General features: G+C 38.8%; 1 protein-coding gene across 1 annotated transcript; it reads left to right on the top strand.

Moving 5' to 3' along the window:
- The first annotated feature begins 1,595 nt into the window (after positions 1–1,595).
- On the top strand, positions 1,596–8,807 carry LOC116126371 (membrane-associated 30 kDa protein, chloroplastic-like). The gene is made up of 11 exons (XM_031412077.1): positions 1,596–1,829; positions 2,951–3,075; positions 3,209–3,319; positions 3,499–3,563; positions 3,652–3,733; positions 4,518–4,592; positions 5,135–5,205; positions 5,296–5,378; positions 7,892–7,956; positions 8,054–8,128; positions 8,470–8,807. Exons 1-11 carry the CDS (start codon positions 1,694–1,696, stop codon positions 8,584–8,586), a joined length of 1,005 nt encoding a protein of 334 aa, XP_031267937.1. The 5' UTR covers positions 1,596–1,693; the 3' UTR covers positions 8,587–8,807.
- Positions 8,808–24,584: the final 15,777 nt, after the last annotated feature.

The raw sequence follows: 24,584 nt of genomic DNA, 5'->3' as shown, positions 1-24,584 counted from the left end.
AAGGTTATAGATTATTACCTCTTATCATCGGCAATTTAAATTTGTACACTTTCCTAATGGGAAAAAAAAAAATGGATGATGCCCAAACAATAAGATGATTGAACAATCAAGGAATAGGTGATACGCCATCGAATGCATCAAGTTCGAAAACTGGATTGAATAAGCAATCACAAAAAGTTTTTAAACTTTCATATAATAAAAATAATAATAATAACTGCTCTATTACGATTGTAATAGCTTTTATATAGTTTACCCTAATCCCAAAAAACCAAGAAAAAAATTAAGTCCCAAAACATTAAAAAAGTTGCAAATAAACCCAAAAAGGTCCAAAAGCTTGTAAACACACCTTGAAGAACATAAAAAACGCCTAAAAACCCATATAAACGACTCCAAAAGGCTAAAAAACAAGGAAAATAATACAGCCATCGACGATATTGCATCAAATTTATGCATCGTTAATATTAATCAACGATCAAGATTTAGTCACGTCATTCGGTACATAAATTCGATGTACTATCATTAATGGCTTTAGCATTACTCAAAAAACAATGTAACTCATGCTTTGTTACGAGCCTAACTTATTTGACTCTTTCAAAGTGTCTCGCCAAAAATCGTAACACTATTCAGTATTCATCATCATTCATCTAAGTATCTAACATTGTTTATCCTGTTCATATGACACTGTTTATTACTGCATCATCTGACACTGCTCATTACTGCATCAGGAAAATTCATATACAAACACATATCACACCTTTTACAAGAGGAAAAACATGAAAATGGGAAACGAGTTCAGAAACAAACTGTTTGCTACGAATTGGGACATTAGTAGAGTATAATTCTGGTTTATCAATTGACTCAAATGCGATTTTTTTTTTTTTTTTTTTAAATTATGTTAACTTAAGAGACTTTTGCTCGACATAAATGATCAAGCTCAACCTTAATTATTTTACTAAAACAGTTATGAAACATAAATATTTAAAGGTTAAAGTGGTTCTAAAATATAATAAGATTATAAGTAATACTACAGTTACCGATGGGTGTGCACTGAATTTGTGTATCGAATGACGTGATAAAATCCTGACCGTTGATTCATTATAAGTTAATATTAATAAACGGTTAGGATTTTGTTATGTCATTCGGTGCACAATTTCGGTGTACACTTTTCGGTAACTCTATCATTTTCCTAAGATTATTACCTCTAAGTTCCAAAGGTATTTTTGATAAGATTTTTAATAAATTTAGAAAAATAAGCTGATAAATTAAACTTTCTCAATGACAAATGCTACATCAACAACTAAAACAGTTATAAAAATAATAACTACTGACTTCCAGTACCCAAAATGTTTTATACAAATTGATGAAGTAGTTGATAATAATGAAAAAAAAAAAAAAAAAAAAAGGGAAAAATGTTTTTAATTATAATTTTTGGAAAAGTGTTAAGAAACCTAAAATGCTAATTTACAAATTGGGCCTAAATAGAGCCCAAATATGTGGGCCTTTAAGTTCAAATTCAGCCCAATTGTATTTGTCCGATCCGATTTTTTGTTGTGATAAAACAGCGAAAACAAAAGAGCAATCAAAAAACACTTTTAAGAGGTGATTCTAATCGCTTCTCTTCTATCCGAAAACATTTTTCCAAACTATTTTGTCTTCTGGCAACAATTCTGTTCAGCTTATTGATCTCCACAAAATGGCCACAAAGTCACAGTTAATTACGGGATTGACTTTGCCATTACCAAATCCTTCTTCTTCATCTTCTTCAAGCTCTAGCAACAGTCTCAGCATGGTGAAGAAGCCCCTCGCCACATCTTTTTTCAATGGCGGAGGTATGGAAGTCTTTTGGTTATTCTCACTCTCTATTGAATTGGGCATCTCTCAGATTTTTCTTTTTCTTTTTTCTTTTTTTGTTATCCAGTTGAGAATTTGTTTGGTTACTTAGAAATATGAGAGAAAATGAAAGAAAATATTGAAGATACTCTATTTTTGTGGTTAATGTAGTAGCTTAATGAGCTGGGTTCTTTTTTATTATTGGGTTTCTGGTAATTTAAAACTTTTATATTCAATTTCTTGTGAAATTTAAAACTTTTGATTGATCTCAGAGCTCGTTTATGTAGCTGAATTGTTGCGATTTCAACAGAATTAGTTATGTGTTCTGTGAAGTTTTCTATTTGGGTTTTTGTCTTCTAGTTAACTTCAAATTTAATGTTTAATTGTAGCAGCACTTTGTGTGCTCACTATTGGAACTTGAGAAAAAACTTAACTTTTGTTGATTAGCAAGTTATTGAATTTCCCAGACGCGATAACAACATTGACTTAATTTGGAGAATAATGGATGGAGAGTAGAGAGAAAAGCATTGCCGTGGAATTGTCTTGTTGAATTTGCTGAGTTGATAATTTGTGAAACTCGATGTGGAGAAACTGATTAGAGGTAAAACTGAATAGGCCGCATGTTTATTTTTTAAATGCATTTGATTTGGCATTTGCTTATAATAACAAAGAAATTTTGGAAGCATTGGAATTGAGTGTTTTCTTGAGCAAGTTAAGTTAATCGTATACCATTGACAGAGGTAATTAAGTAGAAACGGGAAAAAAACAGGTCCCAGACCTTAAAAGTTCATCAGATGGATAATGGCCTAATGGATAATGTCATTTTCTTTTGTTAAGAGTTGCGTCAACGGAATTATAACGTGAATTGATTACTCAAGGATGCAAAGTTCAAGGTTACATTTTGGTGGGTGTGTGAATGCCTAGTTATGCAGAAGGATGAATACTATTAGTGGAAAGTACTGTAATTAGAGAGGATTACATAGTGTTCAGTTCTGTTTGTCTCTCTTTCTTTATTTAATCTGTTGTTGCTTCTGTTGGTGTGAGAAAAAGATATGCAGTAGGCACTTAAATACCAATTTAAACCTATTGCTGATGTTCACAATTTTTGTTGTGATTACAGTGGGAGCTCTACGAGTTACAAGGTTAAGAATTGCTCATTCCAGCCGATCATTTTGTTATAGACAAGGTGGAGGAGCACTAGGCACTCGTATGAATCTTTTTGACCGGTTTGCACGAGTTGTCAAGGTAAGAGTTGAAAATTGTTCATTGCCATTTATAACATAGGATCATGATATTGAATATGAGCATTAAAGCCATCTACTTGCTTCTTTGGATATCTTACACTGTTTACATGATCTTGCTTCTCTTATATGTGCAGTCATATGCAAATGCACTCATAAGTTCCTTTGAAGATCCAGAGAAAATTTTAGAGCAAACAGTACTTGAAATGAATGATGACTTGGTAAAGATGCGCCAGGCCACAGCACAAGTAAGCCATATGCTGTTTTATTTGCTTGAATTCCCTCTTCTTATCATTAACTTTAACTTTTTGTTCTCCTCAATTTATTTCAAGAAGTTGATTCTCTTGCACCTTCCTCTCTTTTGCCTTGCTTTTAATGCTCATCTAAGAATTATCTTTTTTTTTTTTTTTTTTTTGGTCTAATGAAGGTGTTAGCATCCCAAAAGCGGTTGGAAAATAAGTACAAAGCTGCAGAACAAGCTTCCGAAGACTGGTAATATTTTTATTTCATTTGAGTTATTATTTAATTCCCAAGTGTTGTGCTGGATCAATGGTATCATTTTGCTATGAGTTTTATTTAGGTATCGTAAGGCGCAGCTTGCTCTTCAGAAAGGTGAAGAAGATCTTGCTCGTGAAGCTCTCAAGAGACGTAAATCTTATGCTGTAAGCTGTCATCTTCCCAAAATATTTATTCTAGGAATGTGTTCAAGTTTCTTATTTTGGTTCCTCTCACACATTTTAAACTGAAAGGATAGATATACATCTAATGCTACCATCTTATTAACTATTAACTCAATGCAACTTTTTGCGCCTTGGCGTTAAGTGTTTCTTCTTGCAATTTTGTCATGGAAACAATGTGATAACTTTTATTGCACTGAAGGTTGATTGGATCTTGACCATGGATTTTGATTACTAAAGTTATCACCCCTGCAAACTGTTCAAAAAATAAAGGAATTTTTAGTTTTATTTTATTAGTTGATTTATCAGTATGGTAAAGATGTCAGAAAAGTAGGTATGGATTTCCCTCTCTGTAAAGCATGTTGTTGAGTTGGTTTAGCAAACCTTACAGCAATGTACTTCAACAAATTTACAGTCCAAGTCTTAATCCAATAATTCATTGCTTTTTTATGATGTATTTGTCTGCTTTAATAGCAAGCAGACAAAGATTTTGATAAAAGCAGATTAGGATAATCTTTTACCCTGAAGAGCTATATATGCATGATTAAGACCAGATGGATAATGCCTTTGAATGGTAGAATAACCTGTTTACTCATAGGCTGTTGAAAGCAAGTGCTCAATTAATTGTTACATGCTTTTGGTTTTTTTTCATGTTAGAGGGTACAATTGCTGAAGTAAAACTAGTTTGGGGGCTGGGAATACTTTTGGGAATAGGGTGATAAATTCATGTAAATTCTTTTTTGTTCTTTTTTTTCCAACTTTTTTGCAGGATAATGCTAGTGCTTTAAAAGCTCAACTTGATCAGCAAAAGGGTGTTGTTGAGAATCTTGTCTCAAATACACGGGTATGTTGATTTTTATTTTACAAGCATCACTGTTTATATTAATACTGTACTTTTCTTTTACTCTTTGTTTTTTGATATAACTATTCAATGGTAAGTGCAAGAGCCATTTATTTAATTGTGTAAGGTATGGAAATTAAATTCAAAAGATTTGTTTTTTCCAATTAAAAATGTGACTAGCAGAAGTTCTTTTGGTCAAATACTATATTGTTTGTAATATTCTTAAGTTGGATTTAATGGTTGAAAGAGAAGCAGTCTCTTTGAAAAGTCAATAAACTTGTGCAGAAAAGTTAAGCCATTTTTCTGTTTTTGCATCCAGTAAACGCTATAGGAACCAACAAAATTGCTAAATCAAAGAGATCCTCAGTGGTGTTGAACTTTTAGGATTTTTTCTGGTGTCCAGGACAAACCAGTTTTCTCTGGTTATATGCTGGTTGACTTTGCAAAAATAATTTTATCGTACTTGACATTAGCTTCTTTGATAAGATAGTTGTGTACATATTAATGAATTTTTATAGTTGCATTCCAAATTCCATTTTGTGTAGCTTTTGGAGAGCAAGATACAGGAGGCAAGGTCAAAGAAAGATACTCTGAAAGCACGTGCTCAGTCTGCAAAGTTTGTTTCCAGCACCCAATTCTATCAATAGGTTCCTTCTCTATTTACTTTCTTACTGCCCCTCATAATGGATATTTTGGTCTTGCTTAGGACTGCAACCAAAGTGAGCGAGATGTTGGGGAATGTCAATACAAGCAGTGCTCTTTCAGCTTTTGAGAAAATGGAAGAAAAAGGTAAGAGAATTAGATACCTGAAAATGCAGTATAATTCCAAATCTATTTATCCATGTTGGCAATGACAACCTACTGAAGGAAATATGCTATATTGATAATAATAAGTGCATTGAATGTGAGCCTTTATCATTTTTTGAATTTTGTAAAGTGTTTTGGGCATTTTTTTTCTTGTGCAAGTTTTCATTTTATCAATGAGGTTGTTCCAATGCGATTTTGAGGCACATTTGGACCTGGGCATGATCATCTAGAGGAACTTTTATTTTATTTTATATTAAAACTCCAAAATAGACTCTCTTTAATGTGTGCTTTACTCATGCTGATAACGCATATTAAACCATGTACATTACAAGTGCAGTCATCCCCAATTTTTAATAATGCTGCCCAAGTGTCCAATTAAACTTTGCCATCAAATGTAGTCAAGTTAGTTAAGTTGCCAAGTGGTGTTTGAGTCCAGTCAAATAGTGTTTTTGGTGGTGGATCTCCACCATTTACAGAAAGTAATGTGTCATGCAAGTGTAATATGTGCCATGCATGACATCAACTAACATTTGTCTCATGGCATTGGAAAATTTTCATTGGGTAGTATGGGCACCTTGTGCCTATATATATTATGGAATTTCAATTGTTTTCTTTACACCCCTGAATTGAATAGGATTTATACAACTTTGTGCTTCCTTCTTCCATTTGCTGAATTCTTTCACATTTCATTTATTTTCTAACACATGCAACAAGACTAGATTACATTCGTTCAGGGGGTTAAATTGTATCTATAAAACTTCTATATGTAGTGTTATAAAACATCCATAACCACCACATGAAGCACTTTCTAGTTGCCAAAATTCAATAACACTTGGCATATGTTCCTCTGTTTTGCCCTGCAAGGACACAGTAGTTAATGATTAAGGTCCAATAAACAGGTGAAACTTTGCAACTAATTAGGCAACTTGGGTATATGTGATTATATGGTTAAATTGAAAATTTGGGCAGCGATAATGCGATAAGCTGGTTGATTGTACTTGTAATTTATATCGTTTAACAGCAATAAAATTTTACCATTCTTCAACTTTTGTTCTTAGATATTAATCTGTCCTCTGACTTTATATTTCTTGTTGTATAACACTTTCTCATAAAGAAAAAAGAAAAATGTGAATGGTGTTCTCGAGTCTAACTTACTATTTAGGATTTGATTGGCTGATTTGTGGATATCAAAGAAAAGACTTAGTACTTGTATTTACTGTCTTTGGCTTTAGGAATAGTCTCTTTTGCTCTGGACCTTATATTGATCTCTTTTGAGTCAGCATCCTGTGAGTTGATGACTTTAGAGTTAGCATGATGATCATTTACAAATGATAGAAACCTTATGAATCTGCTGTACAAGCATGAGAGAGGAATGCACTAAAAATGTCATGTTCAAGATGGCCCTGCAAATGTCAACCCATCTGTGACATTTCTATGTCTTTGCTGTCTATTATATAATATCTTGATCTTATATTAGCATTTTAAACCTTTCCAAATGATATGATTGACTATTGCTAGAACTGCAGGGGTCGACATGGTTAACTTGTTAAAAAATGTAGTTAATATTTCTTTGGGTTATTTTCAATTAGGGGTCATTTGTTTTACAAACTTATACAAAAAGACCCCAAGTTCTAAAAGTCTCAAAAAAGGATCACATAACAGACCTTGGCTGTTAAAGATGACACAAATTAAGAGTATAAATGTAACTTCAGCTTATTGAATAAAATCCAGTATAATAAATTAAAGGATCATAAACCGTTTTAAATTTTATTTTATAGTTTTCTCAAGTTAAAGGATACTTTGATCTTTGTACAAAATTTTGTTATTTTTGACGAGTAAGATTTGTTATACGATCATCTTTTGTGGTTTTTAGAACTTGGGGTATTTATCTCAGTTTCTGAAACAAATAATCCCTAAATGATAAATACCCCATATTTCCAATGCACTGTACTGTGTAACCTGTTTCTCAAAATTAAAGTTCTAATTGTTTCAGTCTTTGTGTTTATTCTATGTAACTCCGTTGCAGAAAGCTCAACTATGGATATATTCTGTTGATTCAATTGCACTGAGCTTTCTTCACCTACCAAGCCACATAATTTTTATTCTTTTCCCCTTGCACATTTGCCATCTCTACCATCTCAAAATGCCTTTCAGTTCAGTTCCTTTTCTTTCTAACATTGCCACACGTCTCATTGTTGAAGATGATGTGTGTGTGTGTCATCTTTATTTGCTTTTTTGTCCATGCTTTTTTCTCTCACTAATAATTGCTGGGTTGGTTGCATTTTTGTTGACCATTTGATAAATACAATAAATTTATAATACCTGGTATGGTCAATATGCTTGCTTAGTATGTTTTTTCGTGTCTGAAATTTGCTGTTTGATCATTACATTCTGCATTTGATTTTAAATGTGCTTACATCATCGCTTGCTGTAGATTGGATCTAAATGTTTTAGACAAATCCTAACCCCATTACTTTTCAATGTCCTCTTGATAGTGATGGCAATGGAGTCCCAAGCTGATGCTCTTAACCAGTTAACTACTGATGATCTTGAAGGGAAGGTACAAATTATGTCTTTTTCCTTTCCTTTCCTTCCTTTCATAATATTAGTTTCATGTCCCTTATATGAACGGATGATACCTGGCATAATTGTTTCAGTTTGCGCTACTTGAGAGCTCATCAGTCGATGATGATCTTGCAAACCTTAAAAAGGAGCTGTCCAGTAGCTCAAAGGTATGCCTTATACTGTTATACATGGAACATAAGAATTTCTTAATGTTCTTCCAATAATTTCTTGTTCTGGTAAATTTTCATTATGCTGCATCTCGTAGCTGACCAAAAATCATTAGAGGCAATGGTGTTTTTTCCTTCTATTTCTTGATACCAAATTTTGAATTGCTTTAAAAGAAAGAACAGATGCCTGTTGCACAGAAAACTTTATGCTTCCATTAATTTTTTGGGGTACCCTCAGCAGTAGTTCTTCGCCTGGAAGAAATCACTTCAATCTTAAGCTGTAAAATTCTACCTTCCATTTTGACAATCTGGAATTTCTTTCCTTTTAATCGTATAAACAGAAAGGAGAGCTTCCTCCCGGAAGAGCGGCTGCGACAAGCACGACTTCTTTTCCTTTCCGAGATTCCGAGATCGAGAGTGAGCTGAATGAGTTGAGGCGGAAGACTAAGGAATTCTGAAATTCGTACCATTGCGATGACTTTTGGCATTGCAAATTACTGGAATTCATATTTTGAGCACAAAGCTGAACAAGTTTTGTATGCCTACAAGTTAACTTTGTAAAGCTGAAAGGCCAAGAAGATTCAACATTGTATAGCTAGAGGCCAAGCTAAAATCAATAGTTATTTTCAGATACTGAGATTTCTTTTCTGTTTATATGAAATTCTTTTTAATTTTTTAATTTTTGAGATTGATTTTTTTTTGGTGATGAATTATCAGGCATTTATCATTTTATGGAGGTATATTTACAGAAAAAAAAAAAAAAAAAAAAGAAAGGGAATAGTTTGTAATTCCAAGCAATTTCTGACTTTTCTTTTTTTTGTATTTATTTTCGCAGAAATAAATAAAGGATTTTTAAGGGATAGTGTTTAATTATTTTCTCCCATTTTATTTTAGTAAAAACAAATAGAATGGTAAAAATTTGACAAGTCCTCTATCTCAAAATTGCAATCAACACTAATTTGATGAGACAATCTTTGTGCAGCGGATGTGTAATATATTAGGTGCTATGATATGACATGACATGTTCTCATGATTATCCATAAATAATAAGGATATATTAAAAGTAAAATTATATTAAAAATATGAGAAATACTAAATTTACTAGTTCTGCGTACTGAATGGACATTCTAATCGACGTGGTTATGATAGGGATTACTCATGTCGTAGTCAAGATGTTTATTTGGTATGCAAAATCAGTAAGTGTAGTCTTACCTTAAGACATATTTTTATATTACGTGTGATGATATGACACGTTTTAATATGATTATCCATGCAAAATGATGTAACGAAAAACATTAATGATATAACATTAATTGATGGCATGATTATCGATTCAAAATAAAGATGACATGTCCTAATGGCATTATTATCCATTCAAAATGAAAATGACATGCTCTAATAACATGATTATCTATATAAAACAAAGACAGATCTAAAAAACATCACGTGCGATAATATAACATGTTCTGATAGAATAATTATCCGTGCATCCACGAAAAAGTAAATTTTTCCTAATTTGATTATTCAAAATTCCTTCGATTATTTTGAAACCAGTTTTGATTGTAATCGTAAACATCCCAATGATTTTCAGTTATAATTTTCCCAAGTTTTATTACAAAAAAAAAAAAAAAAAAAAAAAAAAAAAAAGGTGTTCATACTTCCCTAATTTCCGAGAAGGCTCGAGGCTTTCTAAGAGTCCAAAATTGACCACGCGAGTACTTCATGGTCGATAACCAACGGGTCATTGCAGTTGCTTTTCTTACAAGATTTTCATATTTTCTTATAAGAAGTCAATTAAAATTTTTCCAATAAACATTGGACTTTAAGTAATAGAATAATTGAAATTTTTCAATAATTTTATATTCAAACCAATAATATTTTACACTGTTATGTTATACACTTAATCAAAAAGTTAATTAGAACCAGTTTAAAATATTATTAACTACAAAGTAGTCAAATTAAATCGAACCAACTGATTTGGGGTTAATAATCTCTGCCGGTTTGACAAATTTAATGGTATCAAATTCATGGGTTTATTTATTCAGTATATACTCCACTTGGAATTGGAATTGGAATGAAAATCTAAAAGTCAAAATGGGTAGACTTTTATATATTAAAATTTAAATTATTTCAAAAGCTTGAAGTACAAGTAAAACTTAGATTTGGAGATAATATAATTTATATAATTACAATATTAAAGTCTTTCAGAAGCTTAGAGTACAAGTAAAACTTAGATTTAGAGTCAAGCTCGTGTTTATTAAAAAAATAAAATCATTAAGTTTTATTCTATGTACCCATTTTCAGTGTTCTGAAAACCAGACCGGACCGTCCGATTGGACTGGTTCGACCGACAACCAGCGGTATTTCCGGTCCGATATGTTATAAAAACTGGTATTTGCCATTAAATCGGATTTAGCTGCGGTTGGACTGGGGAAAACTACCGAGTCGCGGTCCAATCACATCTCCATCCCGTCGGATTCCAGCATCATTTGACGGAGAAAACACCACCATTCGATGTGATGGCATCTCCACGACCAAACCCATCCATTTTTAGTGACCGTCGTCCAGCCTTCGTTGCTCGCCGTCCACCTAAAGTTTACACGACCGTCGGATTTCTTTTGTTGATTTCGACGAGTTCCGACGCCGATGGAACTCCCTAGCACCGCCATCGATTTGCCGACACCTATACATCAAAAGCCCTAAGATTCCAGCTTCGATCGGCCGTCGATCGTTGCTGCCGCCACCACTCACTTGTATCTTCATGATAGGGGTGTTTTAGATGGATTTCAAACCTTATGGGAGTATTATAGGGGCGTTTTTGATGAATTTCAAACCTTTAGGGATTAAACTATAATTTTACAAAATATAGTCCAACCGACCGATCCAAACGGTCAAATCGATCAAACCAAAAATCGAACCCTTGAACAGGTCATTGTCCGGTCCAGTTTTCAGAACATTGCCCATTTTCGGTCTAGTCTCGGAATTATGATCCTCTTTTTATCGGATTTCGTAGAGCTTTTATAGATCTTAAAGATAATCAAGTAAAGCTCATGAGAAAATCTTAATCTATGAACGTACAGAAAAGAAGAAGTTAAAAATAGTTATTTTTAATACCAATTTAGCAAGTTTTGAAACATGATCAATGGTTAATAATTTGTCTCACCAATATGTGTTAAAAATTTGTATTATAATAGCTTCATTGTTTTTTGTTGATGTTTGATTTTGACACCAATGACTCGCACGTGGGAAACGCTGAGTTGACTTAGGAGACACACATGAATGAGGGATTGAATGCATTGAAACGGGGAGACAATGTTTTAAGTGATTCAGATGCTTAAACAAGCGAATCCTATGTCCATTGATATTATATTTACATTCGAAAGGTCAGGTCGCGACTAGCGAGTTGGCTTTAGAGCACTATGAATACAAGTGAGAGAGAGAGAGAGAGAGAGAGAGAGAGAGAGAGAGAGAGAGTAAGCTTAATGCAGAGTAAAAATAAGCCAATCCCACAAATGGGAGAGGAGCTCTCTATTTATAGTGGGATACATGAGGTAATGATTACTGAATCCGTAAAAGGGGGCATATATCGTGCAAATCCTTCTTTGCGTCTCGATGTTTGCCTACTCGAGTGATTTCCTCAGTTCATGTAGGGATTGGACATGTGGACGGCCTCCAGCCTTTCGTCAGCTCACTGTACTGGCAGAAGCATGCTGCTTATGCCAGCATGCGACATGGCTGCGCCTGAACGGCTGTAGGATTTATTCAGACTCTGACCATTTATTCTGATTAGGCTCTGCATCAGCCCTACTTTTCTAGGCATAACAGAAGTCCCCTAGTTTCTAAGGTTTAAGAATTGAACCTTGGAAACTATAAATGCCTTGATCTGATGTGTTTGAAGAGATGCTGGCCGAACCAATCTGAATGCAAAGGAGGTTAGGGGACATTTCCTCGCATACTACCTTGGGTGATCTTTTCCCTTAGAGTCAGTGACTTGGTTTTAGGTACCCAGTGCTATAATGATGATTCTGACCTGGATGGAATTCTCGACCTGTTTACAACTTAGCATCTTTCAAGAGGATAAATGGTCACACTGCTTCGCAACTAATGTCACGTCACTTCGCGACCGACGTGAGATGAGGTTGAATAATCACGTCGCTTTGCAACTGATAAGGTGAAGTGTTATAGCTAACGACCTCTTCAGATGTTATCCGTTGCACTTTTGCAGTGGATACATTAAATGAAATACCTTTTGCTCTGACAGACGTGTCTTATGCACAATAAGTGCCAGCCATGCGCATTTAATGCCAGCCATGCGCATTTAATGCGAGCCATGCTAAAACGACATTCCCTATCAGAGCATTAAATGCGAATGTGGGCGCATTAAATGTGGTGGAGGGAAATGATCCGTCGCTTGAGTGTTTCAATAGAAAGGGATGACGATCTGGTTTCTTGAGGCGTGACAGTCACTCTTCCTCGCTGATTCATGACACATGGTCTTGATCAATGGTCAGATGTGTTTTCCGCCCAAACGTTATTTGACTTTAGGAAACTGAAGCGCCACTTCCTCCACTATAAAACCCCAAGCTTTCTTCAGACAAAGCCATAACACTTTTATTCTCAGAGAGAGCAAGAAATTCTCGTAAGCCTTGATTCTTTGCCTTCCGGACTGGTTCGTTCGATATTCAGAGCAAAAGGGTTAGCTTTTCTCATTTCAAGAGGTAAAGATGATTCCCTTGCCCCCTTTTTAATGTTTTTTGCTTTCGAAAGTCGCCATGCGATGACTGTCCGTCGGTAGCTCATCGGAGATGAAATATTCTCCGTTAGGTCAGAGCCATTGATGGTGGCTCTTAAGTATTTTGTTAGGGTTTTTCTAGGGTTTAAGGGAGGAAATATTTATTTTCTCCTCCACGTCATCATACGAAATAGCATATGGGGATTGAATGGCTCCCTGCTTGTCGCTTTTGTAGACCATAGGATAATGGACCCCCCAACGACCAAAGCCGAGGAAAGGGCGAATTTGGCCATGTAGGATGCCCCTGTGGGTCCCACTCGAGAGATCTTCTCGGTACTTACTGACGAAGAGCTTGAAAGGGTGGTAGACCAGTACGCTATCAGCATGGAGGTCTTCCGCGATAGGACATACATAGCTTGGTATCCGCCACGAAGGTTAGCCGCGATCTTCAAGGACATTTTCAAGGTTGAGGAGTTGATCCCTTTCCACCCCTTTGTCAGGTCGATCCTCAACCATTTTGAGATCGCACCAATGCAGCTTACACCGAACGCATACATGATAGTCGTGGCCATGTACATCGCGTGCCGTGAAAACAAACTAGGCGAGCTAACCGCGATAAAGCTCGGTTGCTAACCGCGATAGAGCTCGGTTGCTCATACATTCTAAAAAAGAGCAAGGACAAGGATTCCTACTACCTGTCTAGGCAAACTACCATAGGAGCGAGAATACACAGTTACCTGAGTAATGTAGGACCTTATGAGAAAAAATTCTTTTTCTTTCTTCATGATGGCATTTGCCGTTTCCAGGAGACGAGTAGGTTTTCCTTTCCTATGAGTTTACGAGCTTAATTTATTCTTTACTAATGAACTGTTCTTTTTTGTTGCAGTCAATAAAATGACCAGTTTAGAGTTGCTCGTGGATTTGAATTGGATCACAACCTTCAGTTTTCTGCCTGAAGAAAGTCGCGACGTGAGGCTGCTCATGACAATCGCAAATTTGCGGAGGTATGGCTTCTTCAACTCAGACGTAATCTTAGAGACCCCTCCAAGTAAGCTTGTTAACCTGCTTTTCTTTTTATTCTGCGTATAGTGAACTGTTTTACTAACAACGTTCGTACGCAGCGACCATGCCTCCCAAGGTACCTAGGTCGCCACGAACGAGGCAGTTTACTTTTCTCAGGGTGGGTGCCACCGGACCGACTGAAGCTACCTCCAGCGGTCCTCCGGTAGGGGAAACTCTGGTAAGTGCCCCAGAACGACCTGTTGAGGTCCCTTCTCCGGCTGCTCACCTGAAGTAAAAGACCGTGACCCAAAAGTCTAAGAAGCAGAGGCAACTTCGGACTAAAGAGTCAGAGTTCGAACTGGAGGGTCTGGGCATTCAACCCGAGAGGTCACAACCTTATCGGGCGATCAGCTCAGGAGGGCAACCTAGGGATGCAGCCAACATTTCCATCTCCCCCGAGGGGTCGCAGATAGGAAAACAAACGACCGTAGTCCTCGGGAGGAGGCCGGGCAAAGCACCCATGGGAGAGACTCTACCTGCCGAGGGTACTGGCACACATGTGTTGGACACGATGGGCCAGCTCCTAGACCATTTGCAGCCTATAGTTCTAACCCTATTGGAATGCGAGCTTGTAGAGGCATTCGAGAAGTTCGTGGCTTCCAACCTTGTGGACATCATGTCCATATCCATCCAACACTTGAGCAAGGTAGAATTAACTGTCCTCGGTGAGGGCTTTGTTTATTTGCAGTTGCAAGAAAACTAACCCATTACTTTTTCATTTGCAGGCCATACTTTCCATGCAGCTATCCCTTTAAAAGGTTCAGCTCAGAGCTGCCGAAGGGGCCGTCGAGCTGAGAGAAGAAAACGCGTGGCTCAAGCGAGACTTAGCAGCCGCTGAAACAGAGAAAAAGCTCTTCACACGGTGGACTATTAGAAGGCTGAGTTGGAGAGGCACGGGAAGAGATGAATGAGCTCCGAAGGACAGTGGCCAGACTCACCAGGGAGGCTGATGAGAAAGATTAGGAGCTGAAAACAGCTTTTGAGCAGGCCTCACGAGCAGAACGGGAAAAGGGCGAGCTGTGGGAGGCCACCGAAAAGCAGAAGTGGGTGCTTGAGGCTGAGTTGCAGGTTAGTCAGGGAAGAGTCACTTCGTTGTTTGAAGAGATGTAGCGTCAAGAGGTGGAGATCGAGAGCAGGGCCACTGAATTGGCAATCCAGTCTATCTATGCCCTTAGACCAAAGAATCTTGGGATGAATATATCCGATCTTCTGAAGGAATACCAGGAGATCCTCAATAGAATGGCACGGATCGACGAAGAGGATGAAGCGGAGGCCGCCCGAGGATTTGACCTGGGGGAGCCTTCGGGGCATGTCCCAGAGGAGCCCATGGCCAGCCAGGTGATCAGCGATCAGCCTAGGGGTGATGAGGTAGGGCCTTCGGGAGTTAGGGACAAAGGCCAGTGATTGTTCTTACTTTGGAGCCCTTTCCAGTTCGCTTATGTACTTTCCTTCTTAATGAATAAAAACATTGCTTTTTATATCTTTTCGAGTACTTACAATTTTATGCCATATTTACATATGAGATCGCATTCTAATTGTTTACAATTACATTAGAATGAGTCCATGCGAACAGAGTTAAATATTCTATGCGAACAAAATTATACATGTAAAATGTGATTACAAGAGAACTGAATTACACTTTTATTTACATTGATGACTAAGAAAAATAAAATCTTTACAAGGAAAAGTTGAGTTCAGAATTATTGATAATATGGTCAGAGATGTTTAGCATTCCAAGCTCGTGGTACTACGGAACCATTCAACCTCTTGAGATGGCAAGTCCCTGGTCTTATCACTTTGGCGATGTGGTATAGGCCCTCCCAGTTTGGTCCCAAAACTCTTACACTTGGTTCCTTAGTATCGAGGAGAACTTCTTTCAAAATGAGGTCGCCAACCTAGAAGTCTTTTCGTCTAACCTTAGAGTTGAAAAACCTTTTCGTGCATTACTGATAGGCTGCTATTCTTAGTTGGGCCTTGTTGCGATGTTCTTCAACTAGATCCAGACTTGCGCGTATAAGCACTTCATTGTCAACTTTGTTGAACAGGTCCCTCCGAAGTAAACCGATCCCTACCTCCACAGGGATCATCGCTTCGCAGCCATAGGCTAACGAAAAAGGGGTTTCTGAGGTAGAGGTTCTTGTAGTTGTCCTGTATGCCCATAGGACTTCGGGAAGGATGTCGGCCCAATTCCACTTGGTTGTGCCAAGTTTGGCCTTCAGAGTGTGCTTGATGGTTTTGTTGACAACTTCAACTTGACCATTTGCTTGTGGTCTTGCGACTTAGACAAATTTTTTATGGATACCCAGCTCGTCGCAAAACTGCTTGAATTCCTCGTTGTCGAATTGTTTGCCATTATCTGAGATGAGGGTATGAGGAATCCCGTAGCGGCACATAATGTTTTTGAAGATGAAGTCCTTAAGCTTTTTGGTCGTGATCGCAGCTAATGGCTCTACTTCTACCCATTTGGTGAAGTAATCTACCGCGACCATGGCGTACTAAACTCCACCTTTACCAACTAGCATGGGACCAATGAGATCGATTCCCCACATAGAGAATGGCCAGGGGCTGGTCATGGTTATTAGCTAGTAGGAAGGAGCTCGATGTATGTTCGCAAACCTCTAGCACTTGTCACACCATTCGACAAAGTTACAAGTGTCTTCTTGGATCAGGGGTTAATAGTACCCTTGACAAACAACTTTGTTGGCGAGGGATTATGAGGCGGTGTGATTACCACAGATCATTTCATGTATCTCTCTCATGATATAATCTGCTTCTTCATCTGTTACACATTGGAGGAGAGGGGCGCTGAACCCTCGCTTGTACAGTTGGTCTCTGATGAGTGTGTAACGAGCAGATCTTTTTCATAGGATCCTTGCTTCGACCTTGTCATTGGGCAAGGTCCCATCTCGGAGATACTGAATGATAAGGGTCATCCAAGAAACTGATTCTGTAGTATTCACAGCCTGTTCGGTCGAGCTAACATTGGGGGTCTCGATGAACTGAACAGGAATGTTTTCCAGCGCATCTGAATCCAATGATGAGACTATCCTTGCCAAGGCATCTGCCACAGAGTTGCTATCTCTAGGAATCTGTGTGATCGTGAAGTTCTTGAATGGCTCGAGTGTGACCTTAGCTTTCTTCAGATAGTTGATCATATTTTCTTCCTTGGCTTGGTACTCCCCTAAAATCTGGTTGACAACCAGCATGGAGTCGTTGTGGATGCTGATCGTGGTTGAGCCCATTTCTCAGGCCAACTGCAATCTAGTGAGCAAAGCTTCATACTCGACCTCATTGTTGGTTGCTTTGAAACCGAACTGGAGGATGCCATGAATGCGAGCCCCTTCGGGACTTAGAAGGAGAAGACCTGCCCTGGGCTTCTTTCTGTTCGATGATCCATCGACGTAGAGGCTCCAGGTCGATAGATTTTAGGTAGTTTCTTGAATGACTTCGCTAGGCTGTTGCTCTGATTTTAGATTTTAGATTTTAGGTAGTTTCCTGAATGACTTCCTGAACGACAAACATCGATCTGTTGCTCTTGATATGAAGCGACTTAGTGCCACGATTCGCCCATTGAGGCTCTGAACCTGTTTCTTGGTGGTCGGGTTCTTCATATCGAGGAGAGCTTGGATTTTCTCGGGGTTGATCTCTATACCCCTCTAGTTAATCATATACCCCAGAAATTTTTCTGATGACACCCCGAAGGAACATTTAAGGGGGTTGAGCTTCATTCTGTATTTTTGGAGGATGTCGAACATCTCAGCGAGATGCGCTATGTGATCCGAAGCGATATGCGCTATGTGATCCGAAGCGATATGCAACTTGACCAGCATGTCATCTACATAGACCTCTATCGATTTTCTGATCTGCTCAGAAAACATTTGGTTAACCAGTCGCTAGTAAGTTGCTCCAGCATTCTTTAGGCTGAAGGGTATAACTTGTAGCAATACAGCCCTCGATCTGTAACAAATGAGGTATGCTCCTTGTCCGACGCATACATTAGAATTTGATTGTATCCCGAGTATGCGTCTATAAAGTTCAGTAGCTCATGCCCAGAGGTAGCATCCACGAGCTGCTCGATTCTCAGTAGGGGAAAACTATCCTTTGGGCATGCTTTATTGAGGTCGGTGAAGTCAACGCAGGTCCGCCACTTGCCATTGGGTTTCTTTACAAGAATCGGGTTAGCAACCCATCTCGGATAGAGCGCTTCCCGGATGGATCCATTGCAAAGGAGATTATCTACCTCGAGTTTTAGGGTAGCGTATTGCTCCGGATCCATCACTCTTCTCTTCTGGCGGACTAGCTTGGCTTCACTATCGATGTTCAAGGCATGGCAAATTATATTTGGGTTGATCCCGATCATATCTGCATGCGACCATGCGAACACATCGATATTCTCTTTGAGGAAGCTGTTTAGTTCAATGGCAAGTTGAGGGGTGAGATTGCTCCCAATCCTCAACATTCGGCTCGGCCCGGCTCGCTCTAGTCGACTGACACTTCGGATAGGTCCTCAACTAGCCCATTGGAAAGGCATTCTTGGATACGGGGATTCAAGTTATTCTCGGTTGGGCCAGGCTGTGGTTCGATCCGACTGATCGCCATTGGTTGCTCGAGAATACCCTGCGAGATGTCTTTTCCTTTGCACGTCATCTGCACTATCCTTACATAGCAATCGGGGGAAGTGCGTTGAGATCTGCTCACTTCCCCTATCCCCGTCAGGGTGGGGAACTTCATCTTGTAAATCGAGGTGACTGCTTTGAAGTTCTTTGGTAGAGGTCGCCCCAGGATGCCATTGAATGCAAAGGGTTAATCTACTACCAAGAACTCCGTAACCTTGGTCACCTCGTTAAAGTCACCCAGCGTGACTGGAAGCAAGATCGTTCCTTTGGGGATGAGGTGATCCCCAATAAAACCATACAAAGCGACGAAGACAGGCTTCAGGTCTGCCTCATCCAATTTCATTCTATCAAAAGCTTGCTGGAACAAGATGTTCACAGTGCTTTCGTTGTCTACCAACACTCTGTGGACGTCGTACCGCTCGATTAAGGGCATGATGACTAGAGCATCGTCATGGGGATAATGCAATCATGCTACGTCTTTCTCGGAGAAGGCAATTTCCTCCTCTGTACGAACCTTAGGTGGTCGCTGCGTCGTGTTCATCACACTGATAGGGCCGTGATGAGCTGCGCGAGTATATCTTTCCTAGGCACCTTGCGAATTCTCTGCGAGCGAGGTGCGGCCCTCCAAATATGACTCCAACGCTGTAAATGCCCTTACGGCCATGATGCTTCTTGCTCGGTTCCCCCTGATCTTTCTCCCGCATGGGAGTAGAGTCATCAATATACTCTTTGAAATGCCCTTGCTTGATGAGGTCTTCGATTGCCTGTTTGAGAGCGCGGCACTCATCGGTATGATGCCCATTATCTCGATGAAAAGGATAGTATTTTTTACTATTCCTGGCTGACGGGGGATTTTTCATGGGTTTGGGCTCTCCAAGCAAGCCAGTTTCTTCTGACTTGTCAAGAATAGCCGAGACAGATGCATTCAAAGACGTATACTGATTCAGAACTGGAGCATTAAGACTTCTTGGGCCCGAACTGTGGTTTCTTTCCCTTTTGCTGATCGTCATTAGCCCACCAGCGATCAGCCCTCCTATTTTGCTCCCGACTAGGCGCACTGCCTAAAGGGCCGGGGTTGTGGGGGTGGAGTGTCGCCACGGAGTTCTTAATGCGGAGATATTTCTCTGTGAGGTTGTAGAAGCGGGTGAGGGAAACATCATCCTTAGCCTGTAGCTCTTTCCACAGATCGGTTTGTGGGCAAACTCCCACGATGATGAGAGTCCGAACAGACTCTTCGGGAGTGTGAGCTACTTTATGAAGCTCCCTGTGGAATCTGTAGATGCAGGACTGGAGGGATTCATCCCTTTCTTGCCTGATGTTACTGAGGTAGCTCAAAGGCATTGAGAACTTCCTATTTGCTTGGAAGTGTCTCAGGAACGTTGTGCTCATTTGAGGCCACGAGCTAATCGATCCCACGAGAAGCGACTTGAACCACCGCTTGGCATGAGAGGTTTGAATTCATACAAGTGATCCTGCGGATCAGAATTTCCATCGAACGCCCACATATCGGGCATTCTAAATCTTGATAGGAGAGGGGTGGCTAATACCATCGGAGAAAAGGGAGACGCGTCTGCGACCTGCCCTCACTCATTTTGCTAAGCCGTTAGTTGATCAAGAGCTCGCTGCAGCTCTTTGATTTAAGGTAACGGCCCTAATTGGGGATTACTTTCCGCAATGTGGGTTCGACCCTCATGGTTACGGTTGAGGAATGACCGTAGGTTGGATTCCTCCTTGCCTCTGCCTACAGTCCCGACCAATCTCGACACATGCTGGCTAGAGTCGTGTGAAGGCGTTGCATGATTCGGGGAACTTTCACGACCCCCGTAATGATGCAAACCGACCCACGGAGTGTGGTAACTTCCCGCATGACGATCAGAGTCATCATTTCGGCGGTGTTAAGAATTGCCCTGCCCGCACTTTTGTGGGAGTGCTCGTGCGACGTGGCATGGGGTTGCTCGAGCTGCGACATGTCAACAAGCCGCAACTTTACGGGTATTCTACCCGGGGTGCGGTTGATGTTCGCTAGCCCTTCGGAGCCTCTAGACCTGTTGTTCACCACTTGTTTTCCCTTCCTTTGGCACGCTACAGTGCTCGCGGCTCAGGCTATTGCCCTTTTTCGCACTTTCACTCTACTTGCAAGCATTTTTGGCGGTGGCACCGCATCATTTGATTCGAGTGGCATGACTCGATCCAATCGGTCCAACCTTCAATTGAGCGTTTGGAGAGTATTATCAAATCTCTCCAAGTAACTCATAACGGCTAGGTCAAGCCGTGAGCTCGAAAGGATATCCCCCACGGTATTTGGTGGGATTGAGGGCATCTCGGGAGAAGTGTCCTCTTATACCTGAGGGATCTCTTCATTGCCATGGTTGGTCTTCTCAGATTCGAATCGGCAAGCCATTTGTTATTGTGGGACTGTTTAGTCAGAGATTCTCCTGATGAAGGACGAATACTAAATCAGGCCTTCCTTCTAGCGCTATACTATTGATGCTTGATTTTGACACCAACAACTCACACGTGGGAAACTCTGAATTGACTCAGGATACACACGTGAATGAGGGATTGAATGTATTGAAACAGGGAGACAATGTTTAAAGTGGTTCGGATGCTTAAATAAGCGAATCATACGTCCACTGATATTATATTTATATTCGGAAGGTCAGGTCGCGGCTAGTGAGCTGGCTTTAGCGCACTACGAATACAAGTGAGAGAGAGAGAGAGAGAGAGAGAGAGAGAGAGAGAGAGGAAAGCAAGCTTAATACAGAGTAAAAATAAGCCAATCCCACAAACGGGAGAGGAGCTCTCTATTTATAGTGGGATACATGAGGTAATGATTACTGAATCTATAAAAAGGGGGCAGATATCGTGCAAATTCTTCTTAGCATCTTTATGTTCGCCTACTCGAGTGATTTCCTCGGCTCATGTAGGGATTGGACACGTGGACGACCTCCAACCTTTTATCAGCCTGACGTGCACCCATTGCACTGGCAGAAGCATGCTGCTTACTCCAGCAAGCGACGTGGCTGCACTTGAATCATACGTCCACTGATATTATATTTATATTCGGAAGGTCAGGTCGCGGCTAGTGAGCTGGCTTTAGCGCACTATGAATACAAGTGAGAGAGAGAGAGAGAGAGAGAGAGAGAGGAAAGCAAGCTTAATACAGAGTAAAAATAAGCCAATCCCACAAACGGGAGAGGAGCTCTCTATTTATAGTGGGATACATGAGGTAATGATTACTGAATCTATAAAAAGGGGGCAGATATCGTGCAAATCCTTCTTAGCATCTTTATGTTCGCCTACTCGAGTGATTTCCTCGGCTCATGCAGGGATTGGACACGTGGACGACCTCCAACCTTTTATCAGCCTGGCGTGTACCCATTGCACTGGCAGAAGCATGCTGCTTACGCCAGCAAGCGACGTGGCTGCACTTGAACAGCTGTAGGATCTGTTCAGACTCTGACCATTTATGCTGATTGGGCTCTACGTCAGCCCTACTTTTCCTTGCAAGCCTTAAAAAGTAGTTGTCTGGTAGCTCAAAGGTATGCCTTATACTGTTATACATGGAACATAAGAATTTCTTAATGTTCTTCCAACAATTTCTTGTTCTGGTAAATTTTCAATAAAGGAGTTTGTAATTCCAAGCAATTTCTGACTTTTTTTTTTTTTTAATAAAGGATTTTTAAGGGATAGTTTTTAATTATTTTCTCCCATTTTATTTTAGTAACAACAAATACAATGGTAAAATTTGACAAGTCCTCTTTCTCAAAATTGCAGTCAACACTAATTTGATGAGACAATCTTTGTGCAACGGATGCATAAATATATCACGCACGATGATATGACATGTTCTCATGATTATCCATAAATAATAAGGATGTATTAAAAGTAAAATTGTATTAAGAATAATAAATTTACTAGTTATGCATTCTAAATGGACATTCAATCGAGGTGGTTAGGATAGGGATTACTCATGTTGCATTCAACATCAGATGTTTATTTGGTATGCAAAATTGGTTATCCATGCAAAATGATATGACTATCATTTTCATATTATGTGTGATGATATGACATGTTTTGATATGACTGCAAAATGATGTAACGAAAAACATTAATGATATAACATTAATTGATGGCATTATTATCTATTCAAAATGAAAATGACATGCTTTGATAACATGGTTATCCATACAAAACAAAGACGATCTAAATAACATCACGTGCGATAATATAAAATATTTTGATAAAACAATTATCCGTGCATCCACGAAAAAGTACATTTTTCCTAATTTGATTATTCAAAATTCCTTTGATTATTTTGAAACCAGTTTTGATTGTAACTTAAAAATCCCAATGATTTCAGTTATAATTTTCCCAAGTTTTATTACAGAAAAAAAAAAAAAAAGGTGTTCGTACTAATAGGCTTAAGGTCAAATCCCTAATTTCCGAGAAGGCTCGAGGCTTTTTAAGAGTCCAAAATTGACCACGCGAGTACTTCATGGTCGATAACCAACGGGTCATTGCAGTTGCTTTTCTTACAAGATTTTCATATTTTCTTATAAGAAGTCAATTAAAATTTTTCCAATAAACATTGGACTTTAAGTAATAGAATAATTGAAATTTTTCAATAATTTTATATTCAAACCAATAATATTTTACACTGTTATGTATCGATTCAAAATAAGATGACATGTCCTAATGGCATTATTATCCATTCAAAATGAAAATGACATGCTCTAATACTGATTATCTATATAAAACAAAGACAGATCTAAAACATCACGTGCGATAATATACATGTTCTGATAGAATAATTATCGTGCATCCACGAAAAGTAATTTTTCCTAATTTGATTATTCAAATTCCTTCGATTATTTGAAACCAGTTTTGATTGTAATCGTAAACATCCCATGATTTTCAGTTATAATTTTCCCAAGTTTATACAAACAAAAAAAAAAAAAAAAAAAAAAAAAAGGTGTTCATACTTCAATTTCCGAGAAGGCTCGGCTTTCTAAGAGTCCAATTGACCACGCAGTACTTCATGGTCGATAACCAACGGGTCATTGCAGTTGCTTTCTTACAAGATTTTCATATTTTCTTATAAGAAGTCAATAAAATTTTTCCAATAAACATTGGACTTTAGTATAGAAAATTGTTTTTCAATAATTTTATATTCAAACCAATAATATTTTACACTGTTATGTTATACACTTAATCAAAAATTAATTAGAACCAGTTTAAATATTATAAACTCAAAGTAGTCAAATTAAATCGAACCAACTGATTTGGGGTTAATAACTCTGCCGGTTTGACAATTTATGGTATCAAATTCATGGGTTTATTTATTCAGTATATACTCCACTTGGAATTGGAATTGGAATGAAAATTAAAGTCAATGGTTAACTTTTATATAAAATTTAAATTATTTCAAAAGCTTGAAGTACAAGTAAAACTTAGATTTGGAGATAATATAATTTATATAATTCAATATTAAAGTCTTTCAGAAGCTTAGAGTACAAGTAAACTTAGATTTAGAGTCAAGCTCGTGTTTATTAAAAAAAAAAATCATTAAGTTTATTCTATGTACCCATTTTCAGTGTTCTGAAAACCAGACCGGACCGTCCGATTGGACTGTTCGACGACAACCAGCGGTATTTCCGGTCCGATATGTTATAAAAACTGGTATTGCCATTAAATCGGATTTAGCTGCGGTTGGACTGGGGAAAACTACCGAGTCGCGGTCCAATCACATCTCCATCCCGTCGGATTCCAGCATCATTTGACGGAGAAAACCCACCATTCGATGTGATGGTCTCTCCACGACCAAACCCATCCATTTTAGTGACCGTCGTCCAGCCTTCGTTGCTCGCCGTCCACCTAAAGTTTACACGACCGTCGGATTTCTTTTGTTGATTTCGACGAGTTCCGACGCCGATGGAACCCTAGCACCGCCATCGATTTGCCGACACCTATACATCAAAAGCCCTAAGATTCCAGCTTCGATGGCCGTCGATCGTTGCTGCCGCACCACTCACTTGTATCTTCA

This window comes from Pistacia vera, unplaced genomic scaffold (assembly GCF_008641045.1).
Source record: "Pistacia vera cultivar Batoury unplaced genomic scaffold, PisVer_v2 Contig104, whole genome shotgun sequence".
In the NCBI taxonomy this organism is placed as follows: domain Eukaryota; kingdom Viridiplantae; phylum Streptophyta; class Magnoliopsida; order Sapindales; family Anacardiaceae; genus Pistacia; species Pistacia vera.
Note: the sequence above shows the minus strand (reverse complement) of the source record. Positions and strands in the feature narration are given on the sequence as shown.